The 25,269-nt window shown below is 35.6% G+C and overlaps 1 protein-coding gene across 1 annotated transcript; it reads right to left on the reverse strand.

Annotated features, from left to right (window-relative positions):
* Positions 1–2,338: 2,338 nt before the first annotated feature.
* Positions 2,339–24,250, reverse strand: LOC133194078 (alpha-1,3-mannosyl-glycoprotein 4-beta-N-acetylglucosaminyltransferase C-like). Its single transcript, XM_061330031.1, has 6 exons — positions 24,140–24,250; positions 8,817–8,884; positions 7,640–7,724; positions 6,671–6,762; positions 5,056–5,134; positions 2,339–4,821 (listed from the first exon to the last, which is right to left on the reverse strand). Exons 1-6 carry the CDS (start codon positions 24,237–24,239, stop codon positions 3,647–3,649), a joined length of 1,599 nt encoding a protein of 532 aa, XP_061186015.1. The 5' UTR covers positions 24,240–24,250; the 3' UTR covers positions 2,339–3,646.
* Between the last annotated feature and the right edge of the window lie 1,019 nt (positions 24,251–25,269).

The raw sequence follows: 25,269 nt of genomic DNA on the forward strand, positions 1-25,269 counted from the left end.
CGAAAAATTGCTTCTTTGAAATACATTACACTTGCTTATCATAGCTATGCACTTAGTTTGCTTAATACCTAGGAGCAGAGAGGATTTCAAAGAACTTGTGTATTTTCACTATAACAATCAATAGAGGCCGTCCCTAGAACCAGAGGCCCTAGACCCAGAAATTCACAATTTCGGAAGAGGCACTCTTACTTATCATTATCTTGGATTAAGTATGTTTGCTAAATACCCAGGAGCAGAAAAGATTTTAAAAGAAATCAAGCATTTTCATGCTGTATTAAACAGAGACCATCCTAACACCAATACCCCTTACCCAGGGGCTATGAATTTCATAATTTCGGAAGAGGCATCCTTGCTCATCATAACCATACAATTAGTTTGTCTGCTAAATACCTAGGAGCAGAGAAGAAGATAGTTGAGGAATGTACACATTTTCAATATCTGATCTATAAAGTTCTACCCTAACACCAGAACCCCCTGACCCAGTGGCCATGAATTTATCAATATTAGAAGAGACACCCTTGCTTATTATAAATATGCACTTAGTTATTCTACTAAATACCCAGGAGCAGAGAAGAATTAATTTATGTTCACTTTTTTATCAATATACCGTGACCCAGGAGACATGAAGTTTACAATTTGGGAAGGGAACCATTGATCATCATAACTATGCACTTACCTTGTTTGTTTAGTACCAAGGAGCAGAGAAAAAGATTTTCAAAGAAACAATGTATTTTCACTATGTAATCATTAGAGATCCCCTCCAACACAAACCCCTGACCATGGGGCCACAAATTTCACAATTATGAAAGAAACACCCATGCTCACCATAACTTTGCACTAAGTTTTTTTGCTTAATGAGCAGGAGCAGGAAAGAAGATTTTCAAAGAATAATGCATTTTCACTATATAATCATTTAAGCCCTGTCCTAAAACCTCAAACTCCCTGACACAGGAGCCATAAATAATATTCCTTAATATTAACTTCGAAAAACACGCTGACAACATTAATTTTCATTATGCCTTGCTATTTTCAATGGCTTAAACACTGTTGAATCCTTCGTCGCCAGAGTATATACATGTATATACTTGATGCGGGTTGGCAGCAAAGAGCCCTTAAAGAGCCACTTCACTGATAACGATGCGCATCAAAAATAGTATTTAAGTTCTGGATGATTTCATCTTTTGGCTCAGGATTTTGCAAAATACTGAATTTAAACGAGATTTTTGTAAGCCCTGTAACATCAACTTTTTGTCAGTAGCTTATTTTTATTTTATAATTGATTATACACAGAAGATATTAGATTACCATTAACTTTAAAAGTATCCAAATATGAAACAGACGTAGTGTCTTTTGAGTTCACTGGCAACTATATCGAGTCGACACACAGATGAGAATGAAATTTGTTAATAAAACGTTGTCATTACATCTGAATGTCGAACTGAATCCAGCAGCAAGAGACTTCTTCTCGTGTAGAAGTTTTAAATAAATTCTGCTTCATGAGAATACTCAAAGCTAGTTAGGGGAAAAATCTGTGCTTTCCATTTCAATTGAAGAAGCAATTATCTTATAAATACGCCTGCATACGTGTTTGTGAATCCCGATTTATATTGCTCCACGTGACGACTGTGACACAGTTATAATTCTGAACCAGTGATGTTTTATTATATGTTCTATCAAACCTTTCCAAGGGCCCATGTTTTTCCTTGTTTACAGATCTTATGAGGTTGTTCACTGTTCGTTATCTTCCCATTTTCCTACACAAAATCGATATCTTTTACTGGTGCTATAGCTGCTTATTTTTATTAATTGAGCCATTTTTTTTACATGTACATCTAGGGCTGGGTATCGGCTGGGAATTTGTATTGCGATATATTGCGGTATTTTTAACTGTATTGCGATATGTATTGCAATATTTTTAATGACAGTTAAAATGCTCTTTTTTCTTATTTTATTAACCTTCATCTATAAGAAGAGTGTGTAAAACTCTTATAAATACATTATGACAAAAACAAAGTTCTTGTTGATTCACTATAGTTTTGGAACGAAATGCAACCATACAACAGCAACATTGCCATTTGGAACTCTTTGGCACGATTGCAAACATTTCTAACCTATTAATTTTCATATTTTACTTAAGAAATCTAAAGCCCAAGCAGTTTGCCGATATCGGTACTGGAGAAACGTATCGCTATATGATATTTTTTGTTAACGAATCGCAATATACTGGAATATCGATAATTTTGCGCAGCCCTATGTACATATATAAATGTATAAATGCGCTGTTGAACGATCGTCCTGATATGTTAAACATAAAAAAAAATAAACATTGAAATCATTAAAAAAAACTTTTTATTACTTTAACTTCTAATTTATTAAGACATAGATCATTCTTTAAAAACCGGAATGCTATAATTATATTTGATTCAATCGTAAAATATTTTGATTCATTATAATTATATAGACATACATATATATATATGTTGAAGTACAATGTACTGCTTAATAAAACAAAAAGTAGCCTATCCAAATTAAAAAAAAAACAAATCAACATCAAACACTTGTCGAGATCTAACAAATGGCAAAGTAAAGCATATAATTAAAAAACTCACCGGTAAGCATCTCTTTCTCTCTCTCTCTCTCTCTCATTGAATACAATTATTTAAATTCCGCTGCCAGTCACACAAAAAAGGAAGCTCTATAAATAATGCTGACACAAATCAACGATTTTATGCAAGTACTGGTTTTGACAAAACACCGCCTTTGTGTCACACAGAAAATGACATGCGTAAAGAAAGGTATGGATGGTTCAGAGAAAAAAGAAGATCCATGAGTCACACAGTTCTTACCTGCATTAAGATTGTCCTCCCCCGGTGGATGGGGTGGGGGGGGGGGGTAGGGGGGTCATGCTATTCCTTTAAATATATACTCCAATTTCAAACTATGAATATCTGATTTGTTCCCACCCTAATGGACCATATTGACCCTGCTGTTCTTAAAAAGATTCTTCTTAATTCCATGTATTGTGATCACTCTTACAATATATATACGCTGGACAATTCGTCAGAGGAACTCACTTGAGCACCGAACTCAAATTCATGTGAGTTAAAAATCACGATATATCGTTATTGCGGAAAAATTTAGAAGTGGCAAAATGCATGTTTAATGGCTGGGTATTTTTTCTTGATCGAAACTCTTATTTTCAGACATTTGACTTTGGCCAAAAAAAAAAAAAAAAAAAAAAAAAAAAAGAATTAAAATTTTCTTGTTTCTTGACATCTAATCGGAATGTTTATTTATTTAGTTTTGAATTTTCTTTGATTTCAGTGGTTTGATTGCTGGCACTTTAGGAATTATACCTGTTCTAAGCAATGATAATATCACTAACATACCACCAAAAAGCAGTTATTTTGGAGGACATTTTTCTCACGAGCCATACCTTCGTTTACCCACGTTTCTGTATATCTCAGTTGCTGTCTATGACAACATACAAACTGGTATCTATATTATTAAATATTGCACTGTTCTGGACTTCAACACGTGGATTCATTGATGTATTGCACTTCCGTTATGTAAAGTGAGCGGTGGCTCGATTTAAAAAAAATTGAAGGTGCTGTTTTCAGCAAAGATTCTGTGGGACTGTGTCTAATCAAGACTTCTGCTTGTTTTCCTGGGGTACAGCAAATACGGCGATTTCTTTGACTATCACCCAAGTCTCTTGTTTGTTGGTAATAATGATATTCAAACAGTGAATTTTCTGCTGCTTGGTGACAGATCGAACGTCATCAATTTTAAGATCGCCATCTTCAAAATAACCCAGCAGTTTGTTGTCTTTACATACGGGCATCCCAGGCCCCTTTGAAACCGAGGCAAGACTAGCCTCGAGTTTGGCGTAATGAATTTTATCGCCCGGGTGAGATTCTGTTCCGGTTTGTATGATTATTCTGTCCAGTAACTGGGGTTTATCAAACACTACAGACACCCAATCGTTTGCTTTTCCATTCCTTTTACTCCAGAACACACCGTCCTCTTTGTTGTACGCTTTATCCGGGTTAAAATATCCCTCGAAGGGTAGACTGGTGTAGATTTTGGCGGGTGGATTATCTCCCTTTAAGGTTTTAGGATGGGCCAGAAAGAAGCGATCTTTAAGAGGTTGTACTTTACCCGGAAGAGAAGAGTGATAGCCTACATGTTCAAATATGGTGGGTCGACGAATTCGTCGCTTAAATTGCAACATTTGTACATTGAAATTCAAATATGTTACGTCACAAGGCTGTTGTGCGTAAAATAGAAGCACCATTTTGGCAAGTTTTTCAATATCGGTAGAGTGGTATAACTTTCCTATAAAGCCTAGTTCTGAGAACTCTAAACACACCCAGCGGTCCTTCATCTTATTAATGTAATCTTTAATGACCGTTAGATAACCCGGTATAGTGTAAATATCGTCCTCTAGCTGTATGTAATACGTGGAGAGAACCTGACTATACAGAAACAAGAAAGCGTAATCTACATTCTGCTTAGCCCGCCATCTTTTCTTGGTCTCTGGATCCACAAACGTATGTTTTAAATTATCCAATGGCGGATAAAATGACTCCCATGCCTGAATTACGTGCAGCGTTCCCTTGGAGATAATGTTTTGAAAGTTTTTTCGTAATCTCTTGCTTATGTCCTCCTTCCATTTCGCGTCAAAATCCGCGAGGAAAACAACAATGTAAATTTCCGTAAGTTCGTTCTCTGTTGTGCAGTTCACTATGGACTGAACGGTGTTTAGGATGTATTCGTCTTTCTCACGTTTAACTGTTGGTATACCAATTGTCAGGAATCCTATATAATGCAAAACATTTTTTAGTGAACATGCTACTGAAAATCCTCCATATTAACCTATATACATATGTGGCATATGACAATGAAAAGTATCAGTATGTTGCGTGTCCACCTGCAATTTTTGCAAATCTTAAAAATATACTTTAACATCTGAAAATTGAGAGCTTAGAAATCAGGCTTCAAACACAGTATTTGCAATACAAAATTGTATTGAAATGATTTCTTATATCTTACTTTGTTTATTGCTGGCGTTCTGTATAATGCGGGCATCGGCTCTCCAGTTTGCCCGTAGCTTGGTGAGATCAACTGATGGCTGTAAGTTCAATTAAATTCTGTATAGTGATATAAGATTTTTAAAAAAAATGGTAAAACATAAAAGTTACCTTTGCAACTTTCATATGAAATGAAAGGCTATATATAAGAGTTATCTCCCTTTCAATTAACCTAAAGATCAAATTTGTGCCGTCCGCTGTTTTATAATTTTTCCCTCCATTTTAGTACTGTTTTATTAATGTTAAAACAATTGATGGGCTTTATGAAGAGATCACACAGCTAAAAACTATCAACAGTTAAAAACTGTTTACATATGAACCACTGTTTAAGGTTTACTTACCCTCTATAAAGAGAGATAACTCTCTTTGGGATTTATGTATATTATCCCCTTAAATGTCAAGTAAAAGGGCAATATTTACGTGAAATTTTGCACAAAAAGATATGCTGATATTTCTTGTCTATAAAGTAGTTTTAGTTAGGTTTCAATTAGGAATCATTACGACTTTATTAATGCAAAATTAATACGAGTGAACAAAGGGAAAATGAACCTTAGTGAGTGTAGAAGAAAAAAAAACCCATGCAGTCCGTGAATATTGCACAACCGTTTAGAAAATACAGAGTGTTTGGGAAATACCATCACCATTTTTGTTCAAAGTATTAAGGACATGCATGAAATTATTAAATTCCCCACATTTTACAATCATATTTTATTATAATACGGACTTCTCGGTGACTTTTGTATAAATTAATCCCCTCGGCAGCCTCAGACTTATAATTTGGTAGTCCAAAATTAAATAAGAGGGTGCATTATGAAAATGAAAGTTTAAGTTGTATGAATATTTAATATTAGAAATTAAAAAAAAAACTTTAATGACAATTAAAAACCCGCGATATCCATATAAGAGATTGTGTTAGGCATAATATTTCAATGGCAGTCAGTGTCGACTAACAGAAATAAATATTAATAGAAAGCAAGTAAATAGGTAACTCAATCAGTAGAGCTATAAATGAATAAATATTGCACCTAAATGCTTAAACGTATTTGCTGAACGTATCAATAAAGTTCTTGAAAAAGAATATTATGTTTTTCAACTTCAATCAGATACAGTTAACAAGTTGTGTTTGTGAAACACTGATGCCCCCGTATCCCTACAGGTAAATGTTGTTAGCTTATCTTGTCATAAGGAATATCCATGAAATATAAAAGCCCTCGCACCAACTGTTCAGAAGTTATGAAGTTTAGAAGTTTTTCAAAGGTAGGTCAATCTACAAGGTCATGAGTTAAAAAATGTTGATATTGTCACAAGGAATACACATGTGATATATGAAAGCCTTAGAACCAACCATTCAGGAGTTATTGCCAAGATTTAGTTTTTCAAAGGTAGGTCAAACTTCAAAGGTCTGGGTCATGAGGACAAAAAATAATGGTACCCAAAGAAAGGTTTTGTCACATGCATGCCAAATCGTAGACCAAATCATTATGATTTTGTTTCTGAAATTTTGTGGCAGTTAATGTTGCTCCCTGGAGGGGCCACTCGGGTGAGTGTTACTTGGTAATGGGGCGTTTGTATGTTACCTGGTTTAAGAAGTCTTGATATGACACCTGTCTTGGTACATAATCCTTTGCGTCATTTCCTGACGACAACTCTTTTGTGTTGGAGGAAAAATCTGAAGAAGAAAACATTAATTACTTAGTGGCTTGATTTATATTTTCACAAGTGTTTTATTTTAGTATACATGTATGACCACAGAATTCCCGCAGTTTGTATGAATTGTGCGATTTAGCACACTTTGATGTGCAATAAATACTTCATCAATACATAAACCACTTATATATTTATTTTCTTCTTATCTTTGGCACACGAGGGAGCATAAAATTTGAAGAGACGGTCGCCACCAAGTCATCCTAAAGCTGTACATACCTGTCTGGCAATACCTTTGATATCACGTGTGCATGTCGAATTCGTTAAAAAGGATGAAAGTTAATTTCAAAAACAGCTCACGATCAATGGTATTACAGCAACGAAAAAAAAAAATCATGGTCAAGCTGACAGCATTTTAGGAGCCTTCCACATCGTGATAAATATTGTATCGGTGTATCTTAAAATGATAGCAGTGGCGGATCCAGGCATCTTGAAAAGGGGGGGGGGGCGACCTGTTTGGAGTCAGGGTAGGGGCCCACAGCCACACCAAAAAAGAATGATTTATTAAATCTTATACTTCGGACACAAAAGGGGGACCCGGGCCCAGTGGATAGTTCGATAAAATATGTGTGCAAGAAGTTTCAGTCATATACACATTGTAGATGTAGACGATAGAAGCTCACATGCATAAAGTATAAATGCTAGATGCACGAGAGAGAGAGAGAGAAAATATAATTGCTAGATGAAATATAAATAATAATAAATATAAATATAATTGTTAAATAACAACCAAAGAGATACTAATTAAAAAACGAGGGAGGGAGAGAGAGAGAGAATAATTGCTAGATGCACGAGAGAGGAGAGAGATCGAGATCTATAAATCTCTGTTCTGTTTTACTTACGGAGTGTATAATTATCAGTCTGGACTACCACGCTTTCTTTCTCTGGATTTCCCTTGTCTCTGAATGACTCCCATTGCTGTGTTTCCTATCAAACAGTATCAATAATACTTCAGACTGGTGCGTCTAGATATATAATGTTAACAACGTAATCAATAATAGAAAATTCAGTTCATACTGATCAATTTCAGGTCATGTGGGCCGTCATGTTGCATATATTTTGACTTGATATTTGTACATTGTAATGACTTTCTCATGAAAATTCTCATTTCGACACGTACAATAAGACGTCCTAGCAGTTTAATGGTCATATCAAAGTTGATATTTATACATATTGTAAATGATGTACCATTTTCCTCGAATCGGTACTGCATTTCCGCGAAAAAAAAAAATCATAATCGATTTTCAAAGTTTTTTTTTCTGCATGCCCCTTCTGTTAGCCGACTAATGTACTGCATATAGCCCCCCACCCCCCCACCCCACCCCACACACACACCCTAACACACACAAACACACGACTCTTAACCACTTGGAGGTGATGGAAAGATTTTAACCTTGAAAAGTATCTGTAAAATGAAAAACATCATTAAGAGACAAAGCAATGGGTAAACACGTCTTAAATATCGTTGAAACGTGCACTTGATTTAAAATTATCCGCAGAATTTTTTTTAATCCAAAAAACCTTTAACGTGTCGATGTCAGCTGGGAGTTGAAATCCCAATTGACAACTGGATCTCTGTTGGAACGTTACTTGAAATTGTTGTAGCAAAACTACTTGCTCTGGCTTTGTAAGGAAATGTCCTTTCAAGACAGCACAACTATAGATAAAACGTGGTGGTTTATATTTTTAATATATTAATAATTATTATGTGCAGAATTTAGATTTTAAAAGCGCGGAACAGAGTATATATATATATATATATATATATATATATATATATATATATATATATATATATATATATATATATATATATATATATATAAGTATTACATATTATCTGTGGTCATTTAAAATCGCTGAAAGGACAAAACAGATTTTGGACAACCCTATGTAAATTGATTCGCGGAAAAGCAATGTGAAGTACTACCGGAAAAGCATCGTAAATCTGAGAGAGAGAGAGAGAGAGAGAGAGAGAGAGAAATAAATAGAAAGAGAGAGGAAGGGCATCTGTTTTACCTTTCTATTATTTAGCCACCTGTATTCTTTTTGTGACAGGTCTTTTGCTCGAAAAGTAAGAACATCACCTGGAAATAGAAAAATAAACTAAGAAAAAAAAATATATAAATGATTAATTAAAACTTTTGAGTAAGTTCAGTTCTAAAATATTTTTTTTATTTATGAAAAAGGTTTCGACGTTGGATGGATCAAATTGTGTAGACGATGAACCAGAAGTGTGAAGGAGAACCTCCCCCCCCCCCCCCAGCATGAATGAAGATACGGCGTAAATCAACCATGAGTAGTCAACTGCAAATCTCTCTTTTTCCAAGCAATTAGAAAGAAGAGAAGCATGGAAGGTTTGGTCAATTGGAATATGTCAGTGTTACATGTATAATGCATTTCAATACAGTAATTATACAATGTGATAAAAAGGCCCGTTGGCCACAACACTCATCTGAGTCACTAATGACCCCATGTGCGGATCTAGAAGGGGGGTCAGGACCCCCCCCCCCCCCTGGAATTTGCAGAGGTATTAAAAGTATATACTGAAGCATATAAAAAAGACCTTGGACCCCCCTCCCTAGAAAACGTGGATTCCCCTATCCACATCACGAAATAGGTGTTTTTGCCGTCCGGAAAATGGATTTTACGGGGGGGGGGGGTTTGTTTTTGTTTTTTGTTTTGTTTTGTTTGTTTGTTTTTTTTTTGCTTGTCAAGAAATTTTTGGGTCGGAAATTTTTTTTTTGACTGGAGTAGACCCCCCCCCCCCCACACCCTGGAAAAAAATCCTGGATCCGCGCCTGGACCTTGCTGTTCTATATCAGCAGATTCCCCCCTATATATTCCTATATATGTAAAACTTTGATAAATTGTGGCCCCATCCTTACCCCGGGGGTATTTATTTACTTAATTTGAATACAATCTACCTGAGAAATCTTCCATAAAAATACGACTAATCATGACTTATATATATATATAGGTGTTCTTGAGAAGAAAATTTAAAAAAAGAAATTCAATATATTTAAATAGTCCTAATGCTCATCTGATATTTCTCATCAGCAGAGTCCCCTACGTAAAATTTTGATTGCCCGTTGAGGCCCCATCCTTCCCCTGGGGTTATTGATTTGGATAAAATTGAATCTGCACTATACCTGAGGATGCTTCCATAGAAATATGACTAATCAGGGCTTTGATTTTTTTCTATCCAATGAAATAACGTGTTACAATCTGAATTACATAATATTCTGAAGATTAAATATCAATTGTTAAGTTTTTATTTTTTTCTGCCTTTTGTCAAGACTTTTTGTTGTGTACGGTTCTCATCGCTTTGCCAAGTTTATAGCTTTTTATTAATTAATGGTAATATCCAGGGGAATAATACTTTTTTCCCCCAATCTCTAATGACGTTTTTAACGCCTGCAATATAATCATATGATTACATATAAAAATATCCAAATACGGAAGAGCGAGAAAAACCAGACGGCTTAAAATAGCAGTCGATTTGCGTTTATTTTATTATTCACACGTGCGTGTATATATATATGTACTAACTGGGACAAGATTTACCAACAGGAATAGCACAAAGAAGCAATATTAAATCACTTGATTTAATCACAGGCACTTGTGGATTAATTTTATTACACTCAATAATCATATATACCTTATGGTAATATTTCCAAATTTTTTGTTGTAAACATCATAATTAATTAAGTCACTAATAATCACAAGACAGGGGATTGTATTGGGGGTGGTGATCCACAATTACAACTATATCTGCAGATTACTTGGAAATCAGAATTAAACATGCCTTTTCAGTGACAAAGCAGAGCATTTTTTTAAATGATGAAAAGATTTGATATCCATCTTTTCAGCTATAGGTTTCTACATACAGACAGTGTATTAAGTTTCAAATCAACAAAAGGCACTGCTTATCTATATATAGTACCATCATGATAGATATTATGTAATACATCAGATTATCATCAAGGTATCAAATCACACCCCGTTTATTATGAGAGAATGATAAAGGCTTAATATTTAATAAATAGCTGCTCATACACGCAGCAAAATAAGTAAAATGAGCCTATCTTCGATCAAACGGTTTACTCCTTTATAATTTGAAAACTCCATTACAGGGTTCAATCTAATGCTTATAAAACCATTATTATTTACTACCATGACGTGCCAGATACATATAAATTTTACAGCTCATTAGCTTTTTTCTGCTTTTAATGATAATGTTTTTCCTTGGAGACGTCTCTTATTTTGTGGTACATATATGAACAGCTCTAACAACGCAAATCCCTTCGTCGCTCAACCATCTTCACAAGCCAAGAGTTTGTGGTGGAGCGATGGGGGACCGAAAACCCTTTGCTTGTGAAGATGACGTACACACAGACGATGAAACTTCAAACCTCCTGTAATTCATTTTTTTCCGAGTTGATGTCTACGTCTCAGCAATTGGCAAATCCTCGTCTGACTCCGCTACGCTCGAGGAGCTCTGAGTGACGTCTCAGAGGCCGTATAAAAGATTACGAAAGCCTATTAGGATCAAACTACGGTAAAAAAAAAATTTAAAAGGCGTTATAACGCCTTTTCAAAAGGCGTTATAACGCGAAAAAAGGCGTAATAACGCCTTTTGAAAAGGCGTTATAACGCGGAAAAAGGCGTAATAACGCAAATAAAGGCGTAATTACGCCTTTCCAAAAGGCGTTATAACGCGAAAAAAGGCGTTATTACGCCTTTCCAAAAGGCGTTATAACGCCTTTCCAAAAGGCGTTATTACGCCTTTCTAAAAGGCGTTATTACGCCTTTCCAAAAGGCGTTATAACGCCTTTCTTAAAGGCGTTATTACGCTTTTCCAAAAGGCGTTATTACGCCTTTCCAAAAGGCGTTATTACGCCTTTCCAAAAGGCGTTATAACGCCTTTTGAAAAGGCGTTATTACGCCTTTTAAAAAGGCGTTATTATGCCTTTTTAAGGGCCATTATTATGTCTTTGACAAGCCCGTGCTTTTAAGGTGGGGGGGGGGGGGTCCCATGAAATTGACAAGCAAACAAAAAAAAACAAGACCCCCCCCCCCCCCCCCCGAAAAAATAAACTGTCTAAACTTGAGGGGAAACCTTTTCTAATTTTTCGGTAAAACTTTTTTTAAATGCAATGACTTGCCCGAGTTTAACCATACTGCAACAAAATGTTAAGGGACCAAGCAATCAATAAATGATTTTTTATATTTAAACTATAGCAAGACTATTCTCCCAAAAAGTGGGGTGGGGACCCCCCCCCCCCCCCACTCACATTCGTACTACTGGCCTGTTCGAAAAGGAATTGTATCCAAAAATGGAAAGGCGTTATTTTAAAATAGTAAATATATGAAAGATTGAACCAAAGCCATCTTTATTTATGCAATATTTAGATTATAGTTTTAATATTATAAATTATATTATAAATTATAGTATCATCAATATTCCTGCACATCTCGCAGACAGTTGTTTGCATTTTGCATGCATATTAAGAGAAGTCATCACTCTACTTTTGAAAATCCAGGATATAGGCAGAACCAGCTTTGGGCTTTGCTAGCCACGTATTAAAAATTCATGTCAAATTTGAAAATATTTTTCTCTCCTCTTGGTAAAAAACAGGGAAAGTATTTGCATAGGTATAATGAGCAATTAGCCTTCAACAAAATTTCTGAAATCCATACACCTTGGTAGAAGCGTCTGGCATCAGAGAAGGACTAAGTTGGTTTAACACTGAAAATATTTTACATATTTAAAAATCTTTTTTCCTAGAAATCTAATTATAATCAGCCCCCAGGGTGGGCTAAGTAAGTCATGTATTGAAAAAAAGAGGCGTAATAACGCCTTTTCAAAAGGCGTAATAAAACCTTTTGGAAAGGCGTAATAACGCCTTTTAGAAAGGCGTAATAACGCCTTTTGGAAAGGCGTAATAACGCCTTTTAGAAAGGCGTTATAACGCCTTTTGGAAAGGCGTAATAACGCCTTTTTTCGCGTTATAACGCCTTTTAGAAAGGCGTAATTACGCCTTTATTTGCGTTATTACGCCTTTTTCCGCGTTATTATGCCTTTTCAAAAGGCGTTATTACGCCTTTTTTCGCGTTATAACGCCTTTTGAAAAGGCGTTATAACGCCTTTTAAATTTTTTTTTACCGTAGTTTGATCCTAATAGGCTTTCGTAAAAGATTACATCACCATAGGTTATGGCTTATTACGACTCTCTTTATAAAGGGTGAGAATGTCCAAAGGCGGATCCAGCGTCGGCGCGTCGGTCGTGAGCCCCCTTCCCCCCCCCCCCCCCCCCCCCCCCCGGTTTGAATTTTTTGTATGTAGAACTTATACGTTCATTATCCTAAAATCAAGGAAAAAACACCTCTTATTTGCAAGGATTCGTCAGCTTTAGGGGGCTTCGCCCCCGGACCCTTTGCCATGGACCCACTGGGGGCTTCAATACAGCCCCCAGACCCCCCTGCCTTCTACTGCCCCCCCCCCGTTATGAAATTCATGGATCCGCCACTGATGTCTTAAGTATTGAGGCCCATTTGTTTGACAATTTTCGAAACTTTTACCATTTCTATCCTACTATATATCTATACGTACTATTTCACAATTTATTGCTGAGGCTCACTTGCTTGTTTTGGCTTTGAACTTCATTTTTATCCTATATATATGTTTCTTAGTATAGAAGATGCTCTTAAATATGAGATAAATTTTCATTACAATATGCACAACCTTTTGAACCCCCCCCCCTCCCCTCCGGGTCCTATGAAATAAAACACAAATCATGTTGAGATTCCCTTACATGTTATTTCGACACACTTGGTTTGTCTCTCAAAGATGAAGATCTTTAAAACAAATGAATTTACACTACATGCTTTCATGACAGCCCGCCCTACAGGAACTGAACCGATTGGATAGATTTCAGAAATTTCATACTTTATATTTAGAACGCCCGGAGTTTTTACTCTAACATCCATGTACATTTGGTTTTTCTCAGAGATGCTTGCTAGTAAAATGAGAAGCTTATTACAAATTAATTGTATTTTTTTTTATACTTTATATAGAATATAAGAGATGATAGCCCAACCATCAGGCAGGTGTCGCCTTTTGACTGAAAAATCCTCTTCTGAATATAATTATTAATATTTGTTAGTATATATTGGGCACGTGATATAAAGCCTCTAGAGTGGGTTTGGGCGAATTTTGGATGAAGCAGGAATTTATAAACACTGTATGTTCAATTTATGCATACATACATGTATGTATAAAAATAGAATTCTAGTTATATATCAATAAGAGTGTACTGCTTTCATGGAAAACTCGATCAAATGTGTTTTTATATAAAAACTTCGTACTTTAAAATTTTTGTTAAACACAACTATACTTAACAAAAAGCATTTAAGTAAAGACTTTCGTCGCGTGACTTTATTAATCTGGATGATACCAAGGCAAAAGCAGTCAGGATAGGGGTTATACAGGATAGATTATGTAATGTTTATGGCACTCTTAAGAAAATAATTTTCATTCATCTTTAACTGTTTTAAATACATCTGTATTTGAGTTTAAGGAAAAAATACATTAATGAGTATTATATCACAAATCATGCACCAAGTTCATTTAGATTATTACGTCGGTTATTGGTTCGACATTACAGATATTTAACGTTGTCTTGCTAGGGGCAATACATTCATTTTGATGCTCAATCATGTCAATACAACTGCTGCATATCGCTTAACAAATATATTTTAGGTAGTTCTTTGCTTTATATTAACCATTAAACTCAGTTTGTTTCTGGAAGATGTTAAATATTGCATAGTCATTCGCCATTTTGACCCCGTCCACAAAGTCCCTGTGAGTGTACTTCATGAAATTAAAAGTTTTTGGAACCTTTCACTCAAGGGCGCTCCAGATTAATGGTGGTTTAAAATGGCCAAAAAGTTTCAAAGGAATATTTGAAAATGCAGACAGTCAATGCAGGTCCTTCAAGTTTTGACATTTAATTATAAAATGCACAATATACTCATGATACTTGGGAATCATTTTTCTATCTTAACTTTTTCAGTTGCTGTCGTTTGTCATTTAACATTTTGCCATATACTCTCATTAAAACCCCGTATGTGGCCCAGCGTCAAGCCCAAGGGTAAACAGAGCAAAGGAGAAAGAAGCATTAAGATCAATAGCTGTCTGTCCAAAATTTCCAGAGAGTACTGTTAAAGTCTGTCTTCTAATGATCACAGACAGATGTTGCATATAATTAAACTGAGACGCCGATAAGTTCTCCAACATCGTACAAAGTATTCACTTATTTCTGGATAAGAGGCCCATGGGCCTTGACGGTCACCTGCAGTAACATAAGCTTCTCAGGTTATGAATGAGGTTATGGACACTCTGGTCCACTACAGAACTTCAACCGGAACGTCACTCGGCCTTTTCCGTCAATTTTTTTCTCGACTTGACGGAAAAGGCCGAGTGATGAATTTGTCTCGTGACGAAAATTTACAATTTGGTAAGGATTCTATCATCGTATTTTTGCAGCTTATCTCCTACAAAATTCAGAAGCAAAGAAAATAATGTACATGATTGTAAAATAAACTCAATGCCCGACCAACTAAGCATCACCCTGGGTTCTAAAAACTGAGGTTGCCATAAAGACTCGAGAATATGCGATTGGCTCAACTTAGCGGAATTTTGTCTCAGATGAATGTTATGATACATAGTCTATGTTCTATTGTTCATTATTATGACGTTTCAAAAAATAATTGGGACATAAATAATCAAAAGCAGGACTGCAGTCGTATGCATTTCAAGGTGTGTGAGTTTTGCAATTTTGGTTCACTGATGGCTTAAAGTAACGTGGAATCCACCTGCTCATCTAAATTTTAAACTTGCCACTAATCCGAAAAATGAAGGTCAGGAGAACCCACTGAAGACTGATGAAGGACAGTTAACTTTCCTAGAAGCACCATCCATCTTTAAAGTCTGATTCACGTAGAGCTTACAATTACTTTGGAGTGAACCTGCTCTAAGAATCTTTACCCTGACCATTAGTGACCAAACATTACTGGTATAAAGACACTCTTTATGCATATTTAGCTATCTTTCGTGAATGTTTCTGGTAAGGCTTATAACAGTTATACTGGGAAATGAACCAAGATACTTGGGTAAGAACCAAGATACTTGGGAATGAACACAGATACTTGGGAATGAACAAAGATACTGGGGAAAGGACTGAGATACTTGGGAATGCACTAAGATACTTGAGAATTGACTAAGATACTTGGGAATGAACAAAGATACTGGGGAAAGGACTGAGATACTTGGGAATGCACTAAGATACTTGAGAATTGACTAAGATACTTGGGAATGAACAAAGATACTGGGGAATGAACCAAGATACTTGGGGATGCACTAAGATACTTGAGAATTGACTAAGATACTTGGGAATGAACTAAGATACTGGGGAATGAACCAAGATACTTGGGGATGCACTAAGATACTTGAGAATTGACTAAGAAACTTGGGAATGAACAAAGATACTGGGGAATGGACCAAGATACTTGGGGATGCACTTAGATACTTGAGAATTGACTTAAGATACTTGGGAATGAACTAAGATACTGAGGAATGGACCAAGATACTTGGGGATGCACTAAGATACTTGAGAATTGACTAAGATACTTGGGAATGAACAAAGATACTGGGGAATGGACCAAGATACTTGGGGATGCACTAAGATACTTGAGAATTGACTAAGATACTTGGGAATGAACTAAGATACTGGGGAATGGACCAAGATACTTGGGGATGCACTAAGATACTTGAGAATTGACTAAGATACTTGGGAATGAACTAAGATACTGGGGAATGAACCAAGATACTTGGGGATGCACTAAGATACTTGAGAATTGACTTAAGATACTTGGGAATGAACTAAGATACTGGGGAATGGACCAAGATACTTGGGGATGCACTAAGATACTTGAGAATTGACTAAGATACTTGGGAATGAACTAAGATACTGGGGGATGAACCAAGATACTTGGGGATGCACTAAGATACTTGAGAATTGACTAAGATACTTGGGAATGAACAAAGATACTGGGATATGAACCAAGATACTTGGGAATACACTAAGAAACTTGAGAATTGACTAAGATACTTGGGAATGAACTAAGATACTAGGGAATGGACCAAGATACTTGGGGATGCACTAAGATACTTGAGAATTGACTAAGATACTTGAGAATGAACAAAGATACTGGGGAATGGACCAAGATACTTGGGGATGCACTTAGATACTTGAGAATTGACTTAAGATACTTGGGAATGAACTAAGATACTGAGGAATGGACCAAGATACTTGGGGATGCACTAAGATACTTGAGAATTGACTAAGATACTTGGGAATGAACTAAGATACTGGGGAATGGACCAAGATACTTGGGGATGCACTAAGATACTTGAGAATTGACTAAGATACTTGGGAATGAACTAAGATACTGGGGAATGAACCAAGATACTTGGGGATGCACTAAGATACTTGAGAATTGACTTAAGATACTTGGGAATGAACTAAGATACTGGGGAATGGACCAAGATACTTGGGGATGCACTTAGATACTTGAGAATTGACTAAGATACTTGGGAATGAACTAAGATACTGGGGGATGAACCAAGATACTTGGGGATGCACTAAGATACTTGAGAATGGACTAAGATACTGGGGAATGAACAAAGATGCTGGGATATGAACCAAGATACTTGGGAATGCACTAAGAAACTTGAGAATTGACTAAGATACTTGGGAATGAACTAAGATACTGGGGAATGGACCAAGATACTTGGGGATGCACTAAGATACTTGAGAATTGACTAAGATACTTGGGAATGAACTAAGATACTTGGGGATGCACTAAGAAACTTGAGAATTGACTAAGATACTTGGGAATGAACTAAGATACTGGGGAATGGACCAAGATACTTGGGGAATGGACCAAGATACTTGGGGATGCACTAAGATACTTGAGAATTGACTAAGATACTGGGAAATGAACCAAGATACTTGGGGATGCACTAAGATACTTGAGAATTGACTAAGATACTTGGGAATGAACTAAGATACTGGGGAATGGACCAAGATACTTGGGGATGCACTAAGATACTTGAGAATTGACTAAGATACTTGGGAATGAACAAAGATACTGGGGAATGAACCAAGATACTTGGGGATGCACTAAGATACTTGAGAATTGACTAAGATACTTGGGAATGAACTAAGATACTGGGGAATGAACCAAGATACTTGGGGATGCACTAAGATACTTGAGAATTGACTAAGATACTTGGGAATGAACAAAGATACTGGGGAATGGACCAAGATACTTGGGGATGCACTTAGATACTTGAGAATTGACTTAAGATACTTGGGAATGAACTAAGATACTGAGGAATGGACCAAGATACTTGGGGATGCACTAAGATACTTGAGAATTGACTAAGATACTTGGGAATGAACAAAGATACTGGGGAATGGACCAAGATACTTGGGGATGCACTAAGATACTTGAGAATTGACTAAGATACTTGGGAATGAACTAAGATACTGGGGAATGGACCAAGATACTTGGGGATGCACTAAGATACTTGAGAATTGACTAAGATACTTGGGAATGAACTAAGATACTGGGGAATGAACCAAGATACTTGGGGATGCACTAAGATACTTGAGAATTGACTTAAGATACTTGGGAATGAACTAAGATACTGGGGAATGGACCAAGATACTTGGGGATGCACTTAGATACTTGAGAATTGACTAAGATACTTGGGAATGAACTAAGATACTGGGGGATGAACCAAGATACTTGGGGATGCACTAAGATACTTGAGAATGGACTAAGATACTTGGGAAAGAACAAAGATGCTGGGATATGAACCAAGATACTTGGGAATGCACTAAGAAACTTGAGAATTGACTAAGATACTTGGGAATGAACTAAGTTACTGGGGAATGGACCAAGATACTTGGGGATGCACTAAGATACTTGAGAATTGACTAAGATACTTGGGAATGAACTAAGATACTTGGGGATGCACTAAGAAACTTGAGAATTGACTAAGATACTTGGGAATGAACTAAGATACTGGGGAATGGACCAAGATACTTGGGGAATGGACCAAGATACTTGGGGATGCACTAAGATACTTGAGAATTGACTAAGATACTGGGAAATGAACCAAGATACTTGGGGATGCACTAAGATACTTGAGAATTGACTAAGATACTTGGGAATGAACTAAGATACTGGGGAATGGACCAAGATACTTGGGGATGCACTAAGATACTTGAGAATTGACTAAGATACTTGGGAATGAACCAAGATACTTGGGGATGCACTAAGATACTTGAGAATTGACTAAGATACTTGGGAATGAACAAAGATACTGGGGAATGAACCAAGATACTTGGGGATGCACTAAGATACTTGAGAATTGACTAAGATACTTGGGAATGGACTAAGATACTGGGGAATGAACCAAGATACTTGGGGATGCACTAAGAAACTTGAGAATTGACTAAGATACTTGGGGATGCACTAAGATACTTGAGAATTGACTAAGATACTTGGGAATGAACTTAGATACTGGGGAATGAACCAAGATACTTGGGGATGCACTAAGAAACTTGAGAATTGACTAAGATACTTGGGAATGGACTAAGATACTGGGGAATGAACAGAGATACTTGGGAATGAACAAAGATACTGGATAATGGACTACGATACTTGGGAATGCACTAAGATACTTGAATTGGGAATGGACTACGATACTTGGGAATGCACTACGATACTTAGGAATGCACTAAGATACTCGGGAATGGACTGAGATACTTGGGAATGGACTACGATACTTAATTGGGAATGGACTGAGATACTTGGGAATGAACAAAGATACTGGGGATGTACTGGCGCTGTAGGTGCTGGAGAATTGGGCTACTCCGATGAAAATTAAAACCAGGTCATTCATCCGGAAACAATAGAGTCAGATTCAGCAATCGTAGCATGATTGATTTTAAACTTCCCCTAAATTGCTGCAACCTTGATGCAAGTTTGGCCAGTAGTGACTACAAGAAATTGAACTCTATCCCGGGGACACCTCTACCATGCGTATAACAGACAGTGTTTTTCACTTACTAACAATTCTCCATTGCCAATGCATACTAGTATATGACTAATACAACTTTAAAACTAAAAAAAGACGTGTGTAAAACACTGATGCCCCAATATGGCAGCTCTTCGCAATGGTAAAAGTTTAATTACTCAAATGTAAATCAAACGTCATTAAGGTCAAGGTTAAGAGGTTATAAATGATGGTATTGTCACAAATAATACACATGTGAAATATGAAAGTCCTAGCTCCAGACATTCAGAAATTATGGCCATGGTTAGAAGTTTTTCAAACGTAGGTAATACTCCAAGTTCAAGGTTGAGAGGTCAAAAGTATCCAAAGAAAGGATACACATGTGAAATAGGATAGCCCTATTAAAACATTAAAGCAATATGAGCTGCATTTTTAAGAATTTTATTTTGCTGTTAAAATGTGTTATTATGATGAATTTGTATGCAATTTAAACTTTTTTGATCAATTAGACAGACATAAAGTATCAAATTGTTTCAGAATAAAGGATTCTGTACATGAAATATATAGCATTATATAAGAAATCAATATTGTACAGGACGACAATAATGTAACTTTGCTTCAATTAAAGCTTATAAATAGTTCTTCTATCGCAAATATGAACAACAGAAGTTTATAAACGTTCTTTTTTCTGTCGCTGAAATAGTAAAATTATTTTGAAACAAGAAATTCTGACATCAAAGTTGCAGCTCATATTGCTTTAACTGTTTCAACTTTATAGGCAAGGTTGTAATTTTCGGGAAAATCACACATATGAACAAAGTAAACTATATATATTTATATATACATATATGCCAAAATCTTAAATTACGGGGGCCTAAAAATGTAATTTGGGAGAGAATAATAGCATAAGCTCATTTCGATCAGCTGAATTAAAATTCTTTTGACTATCAATTTACTTACTATAGATAAGTTTGCACGTGATATCGATCATATGTTGATATGAGAAACACATTTTTCTTTTTATCATCAATATTAGATTTCCGGCTCCCCTCCCGTAATGTTTCACAATGTGTTACAACAGCTGTGACCTACTTTTATTTTTAACTTGCTATTATCAGGTGTTAATGATTCAGAAAATCCTTCTTTCTTTATCTATATATATTATGGATAAAAATATCCCCTCAAGATATGTTATTAATACATTTCTCTTATATCTCTGTTCATTTCTTTTTCAAGTTTACACAGGCCTGTAGGAAGCAATTTCAGTTGGGGGGGAGGGGGGCACAACCATGTATTTTTTCACTTTAGAAGCAAAAAAAACAAAACAAAACAAAACAAAACAAAACAAAAAAAAAGGTCATCAGACATTATTATTGAGGGGGCACAAGCATATAGTAGTTATATGTTTTCTATAGTATTCTATATATCGGCAAAATTATTGGGTTGCCCCCCCCCCCCCCAACCCACCGCCACTCCCACTTCCTACGGCCATGTTACACACTTATTACATAACTCCTTTTTAACGTTAATATTCATATTTTCCTTTATTAATTGTTTTATTTGAAGTTGTTTAATTATATCCCGGTTTAAAAGGCTTGAGAGCATTTCATATATACAAGTAGTTGGAAATATCACAACTAGTTCTATATCTTCCTTATTAACGTTACGTGGGTATGTTTAGACTAGTGTAGAATGTACAAATATGTATTGAATATTTACAAAAATCTTTAACTCACGTTGATAATTTGGCTTTCGTTCCTTTTGTTTGTTAATTTTAGGCTTTGTCTCCAATCCTATTCATTTCTATGAATTAGATATCTTTTTGGATAGCTGACTAAATATTGGTAACAAATCTTGAATGTTAATTTCCGCTTCAATCCCCGACATGTTGCGAATTAGTTCAAAAGTAAAATTAAATGCAAAATGCGTCACCATCACTTACGGTCGGCACGTACATGTAACTTTGTTTTTCATAAAACAAATAAATGGTGAATATATAAAACATATATACATAGTGAAGGGGAGGACGGTCAGAAAAATAGTTAACGATCAAAAAGGGGGGCTTGAACAATTATTTGACAAGCAAACACCAAAGTTGAAATTGATGGAAATGGAAGTGCAAGAAAATGGAAGGAATGCCTCCTTCGACTAAAAAAAAAATATATAAAAACTATTTTAACAGCAGAAAAAATATTGTCAGACCCATCGACTCCCTCCCCCAGTTACTATAGGCCTGTACGTACAAGTATACTGAAAACTGAGATTATACAAACACATTCTAAAAATTCACAATTTATTGGCATGAGAGCAATAATACTTAATACATAGTCACGTCACACAAGTATAGGTTTAACAGTTGTTTTTCCGAGGGTTTATATATTTGTGTCAAATATTTCATAAGAAATATAAGTCCTCTTTATTTTAAATTTAAGCTTAATGAGTTATTTTCAAGTTAAAATATTAGCAGTATGAAAAGCAATTCAATGTAAATACATGGCTATAGAAAACTAATTGTCTCTGTACGAACGCGAAACAAATGATCAATAGACCCTGCAGAATATTAACTCCTCTGTCCACAGAAATAGGATTTTAAGGTATTATTCCAAAAATTGGACCCGGGTTATTCCGGAAAAGAATAAAATATATGACTGAATCATTTTTTCTGACTTTTTATACCCCCAGCAATATGCCCCTCCTTATAACTGTGATTTAACTAAAGACGTGACACACGATTCTGATAAGTGTATACAAATACTACCGCTATTTTCTTCATGAATGCATTAATGGACCGTTAAATACATTTGACTAGGTTTGAATTAACCTTGACAGTCGTTCGTTATCTAAAGGTTCATTGCTTTATCTCTATGTAACATGGCACGGATAAAATTAATTCTTTGCCTGGGTAGAATTGCAAGTGGCTTACAAATGAAAAAAAAAAAGAATGTTAACCGGCGAAGGAAATATATCTTTTTTTGAATTAGCTTTCGATGATGGTGAATGTGGCAAATTGCTTATCATAAAAGAAAATAGGACACTCATTATAACATGGACAATTGCCTTTTGTGTCGATGTTTCTAATTATTTCCAGTGACACAAACCATGCTATTGCATACATTTACTACACAATGGACTTTTCAAACATGCTGTGCAACTTTTTACTAGATATATATGTTTCTAAAGGACAGGGACGTATCATCTTCAACCTTTTTTGATATTACATTAACACAAGTGGAGTTGACTATGTTGCAAATAAATGGTGCTAGTTCAACTGGCCCGTCTGCAAAAATTTCCTAGGTAACTAAATTATCAGCAAAAAATTATGCTCGGAAAAATGGGAGGGGGCAGAACCCCTACTGCTCCCCCATACTACGTGTTACATAAACCAGAGCTGTGAATATGGTTAAGATAAGTCCAGTTTAGAGGAAACCGTCTGCATGGCCGAGCGGTGTATTGATTTCTTCCTTTACACTAGCTATCCCCATTATATACAGTATCCTCTACATATACGCCTTACCAGCAGTTCTTATGGATGATCTAACTACAGAGTTTAATAAGCATGCCCTTTTAGATAACACACACGCCCTCTCACACATTCTCACAGAGAGAGAGAGAGAGAGGAAGAGAGCGAGAGAGAGAGAGAGAATCAAAACAGACACAGAGAAGAGATTAAAATTTATCTGATTTTTTTGGTCGAGTTTCACACGTGTTACCTTCCTGTTTTAAGTTCTTAAGTACAAAATAATCCTTCCTTGGTAAAATTTTATACAATCGTGATAAAAGGAAATCAAAATCCACTAGTAGGGAAAAATACATCACTATACATGTACACATAATAATTTGGCAAGCAGAGTGATCATTGAATCACAAGTTAAAAAAAAAATAATGACCTTACATATGTACACTTATCGCCAATTCATCATGTTCATGTCTACGTTAGGTACCTACGGGCAGGCGTTTGTAAATTGAAGAAACAACGCCAATCATACAAGTACTTGTAAAGTAAACATGTTATAAATTTTATTTTAGTCTAATTTGGTGACAAAAAAATCTAACTATATCTTCAGCATTGAAATTAGTGTCATTTATAACACAGGGCTTATATTAATTTATACTACGCGCATCGCAAACGACCTTTCAAAGCAACATGTGTTTTTCCACAATGCTTTATCGGAAGATAAACACTTACTTGATCGGCGCCTATTAAGCACAGTAACATGGAAGACTATCGTCAGAAAAGAGAGTATCAGAATCCCATATCCGATCCGTTTTAAGAACCCCAGCTTCATTCTTTCCACAATGAAAACATCCTCACATGTCTGTGTGTGTTAAACGTCACAATGAACCGCTTATCAAGGGGGCGCTGTAAGGGGAATCGATATGTACAGTTGCCAATCCTTTTGCAGTCGAGACTTGAGGTGAAACTCAAAAAAAAAAAAAAAATACACAGATTATGATAATCCCTGGTATTCCCCTAAGAGTGGTTCAGCAGCTTTGAGGGATGATCCTAAATTTTACAGGCTTTGAATGGAATTATTTAACAGTCCGTTATTAGCTTTATTCATGCACTTTTTCCCTTAATATATAAATGTATTTTTAGGTCCCGGATTCAACCTAATACATTTTTAGTTGCAAGGGAGGGGGTGCTGATATATATATATATATATATATATATATATATATATATATATATATATATATATATATATATATGGGTGCTCGATCGAACATCCGAGTATCGAATATTAAAAGCGGTACTCGATTACTCGGATCTATATTTTTTTTTCCATGTTTCGAAGTGCATACATGAATATTTATTCAAAACTTACCAAAAATGTTTTTTAAATGTGTACTGTTGATATATCTATACATGCAGAAATAAGCTTCACCGACACTAGTTAATATACCCGTTATCGCCTGTGCCTTTGTACATGTATATTGTAATAATTTCATTTTTGTCTGTTATGGGCTCTAAATTAGAAAATAAATGTTCTGTTCTGTATAGTAATTAATGTGACCAATCACTTTCATTCATTCATCTTTTATTTCTTCTGTTACAGAGATTTTTTTTAACATGACAATTATATCTTAAATAAGTTATAAATTAATCATAATGTGAGGAGTAAAAAAGAAAGAATACATATTGTAAGTTATAATGTAATGAAAAAAACCAAAACAAACAAAATCAAAAAGAAAAGAAAATTCAAAATGTAAAAAAAAACAATACACAGGATAGCGAAATCGAACATACCTGTACATAGAAATACCGATACCAATTCAAAAGTGAAGAAATATAAAAAAAAAATAACTGAAGATTTA

The sequence above is a fragment of the Saccostrea echinata genome, unplaced genomic scaffold (assembly GCF_033153115.1).
Source record: "Saccostrea echinata isolate AGI-Se365-2 ecotype Australia unplaced genomic scaffold, CSIRO_AGI_Sech_v1 ptg000028l, whole genome shotgun sequence".
NCBI lineage: Eukaryota > Metazoa > Mollusca > Bivalvia > Ostreida > Ostreidae > Saccostrea > Saccostrea echinata.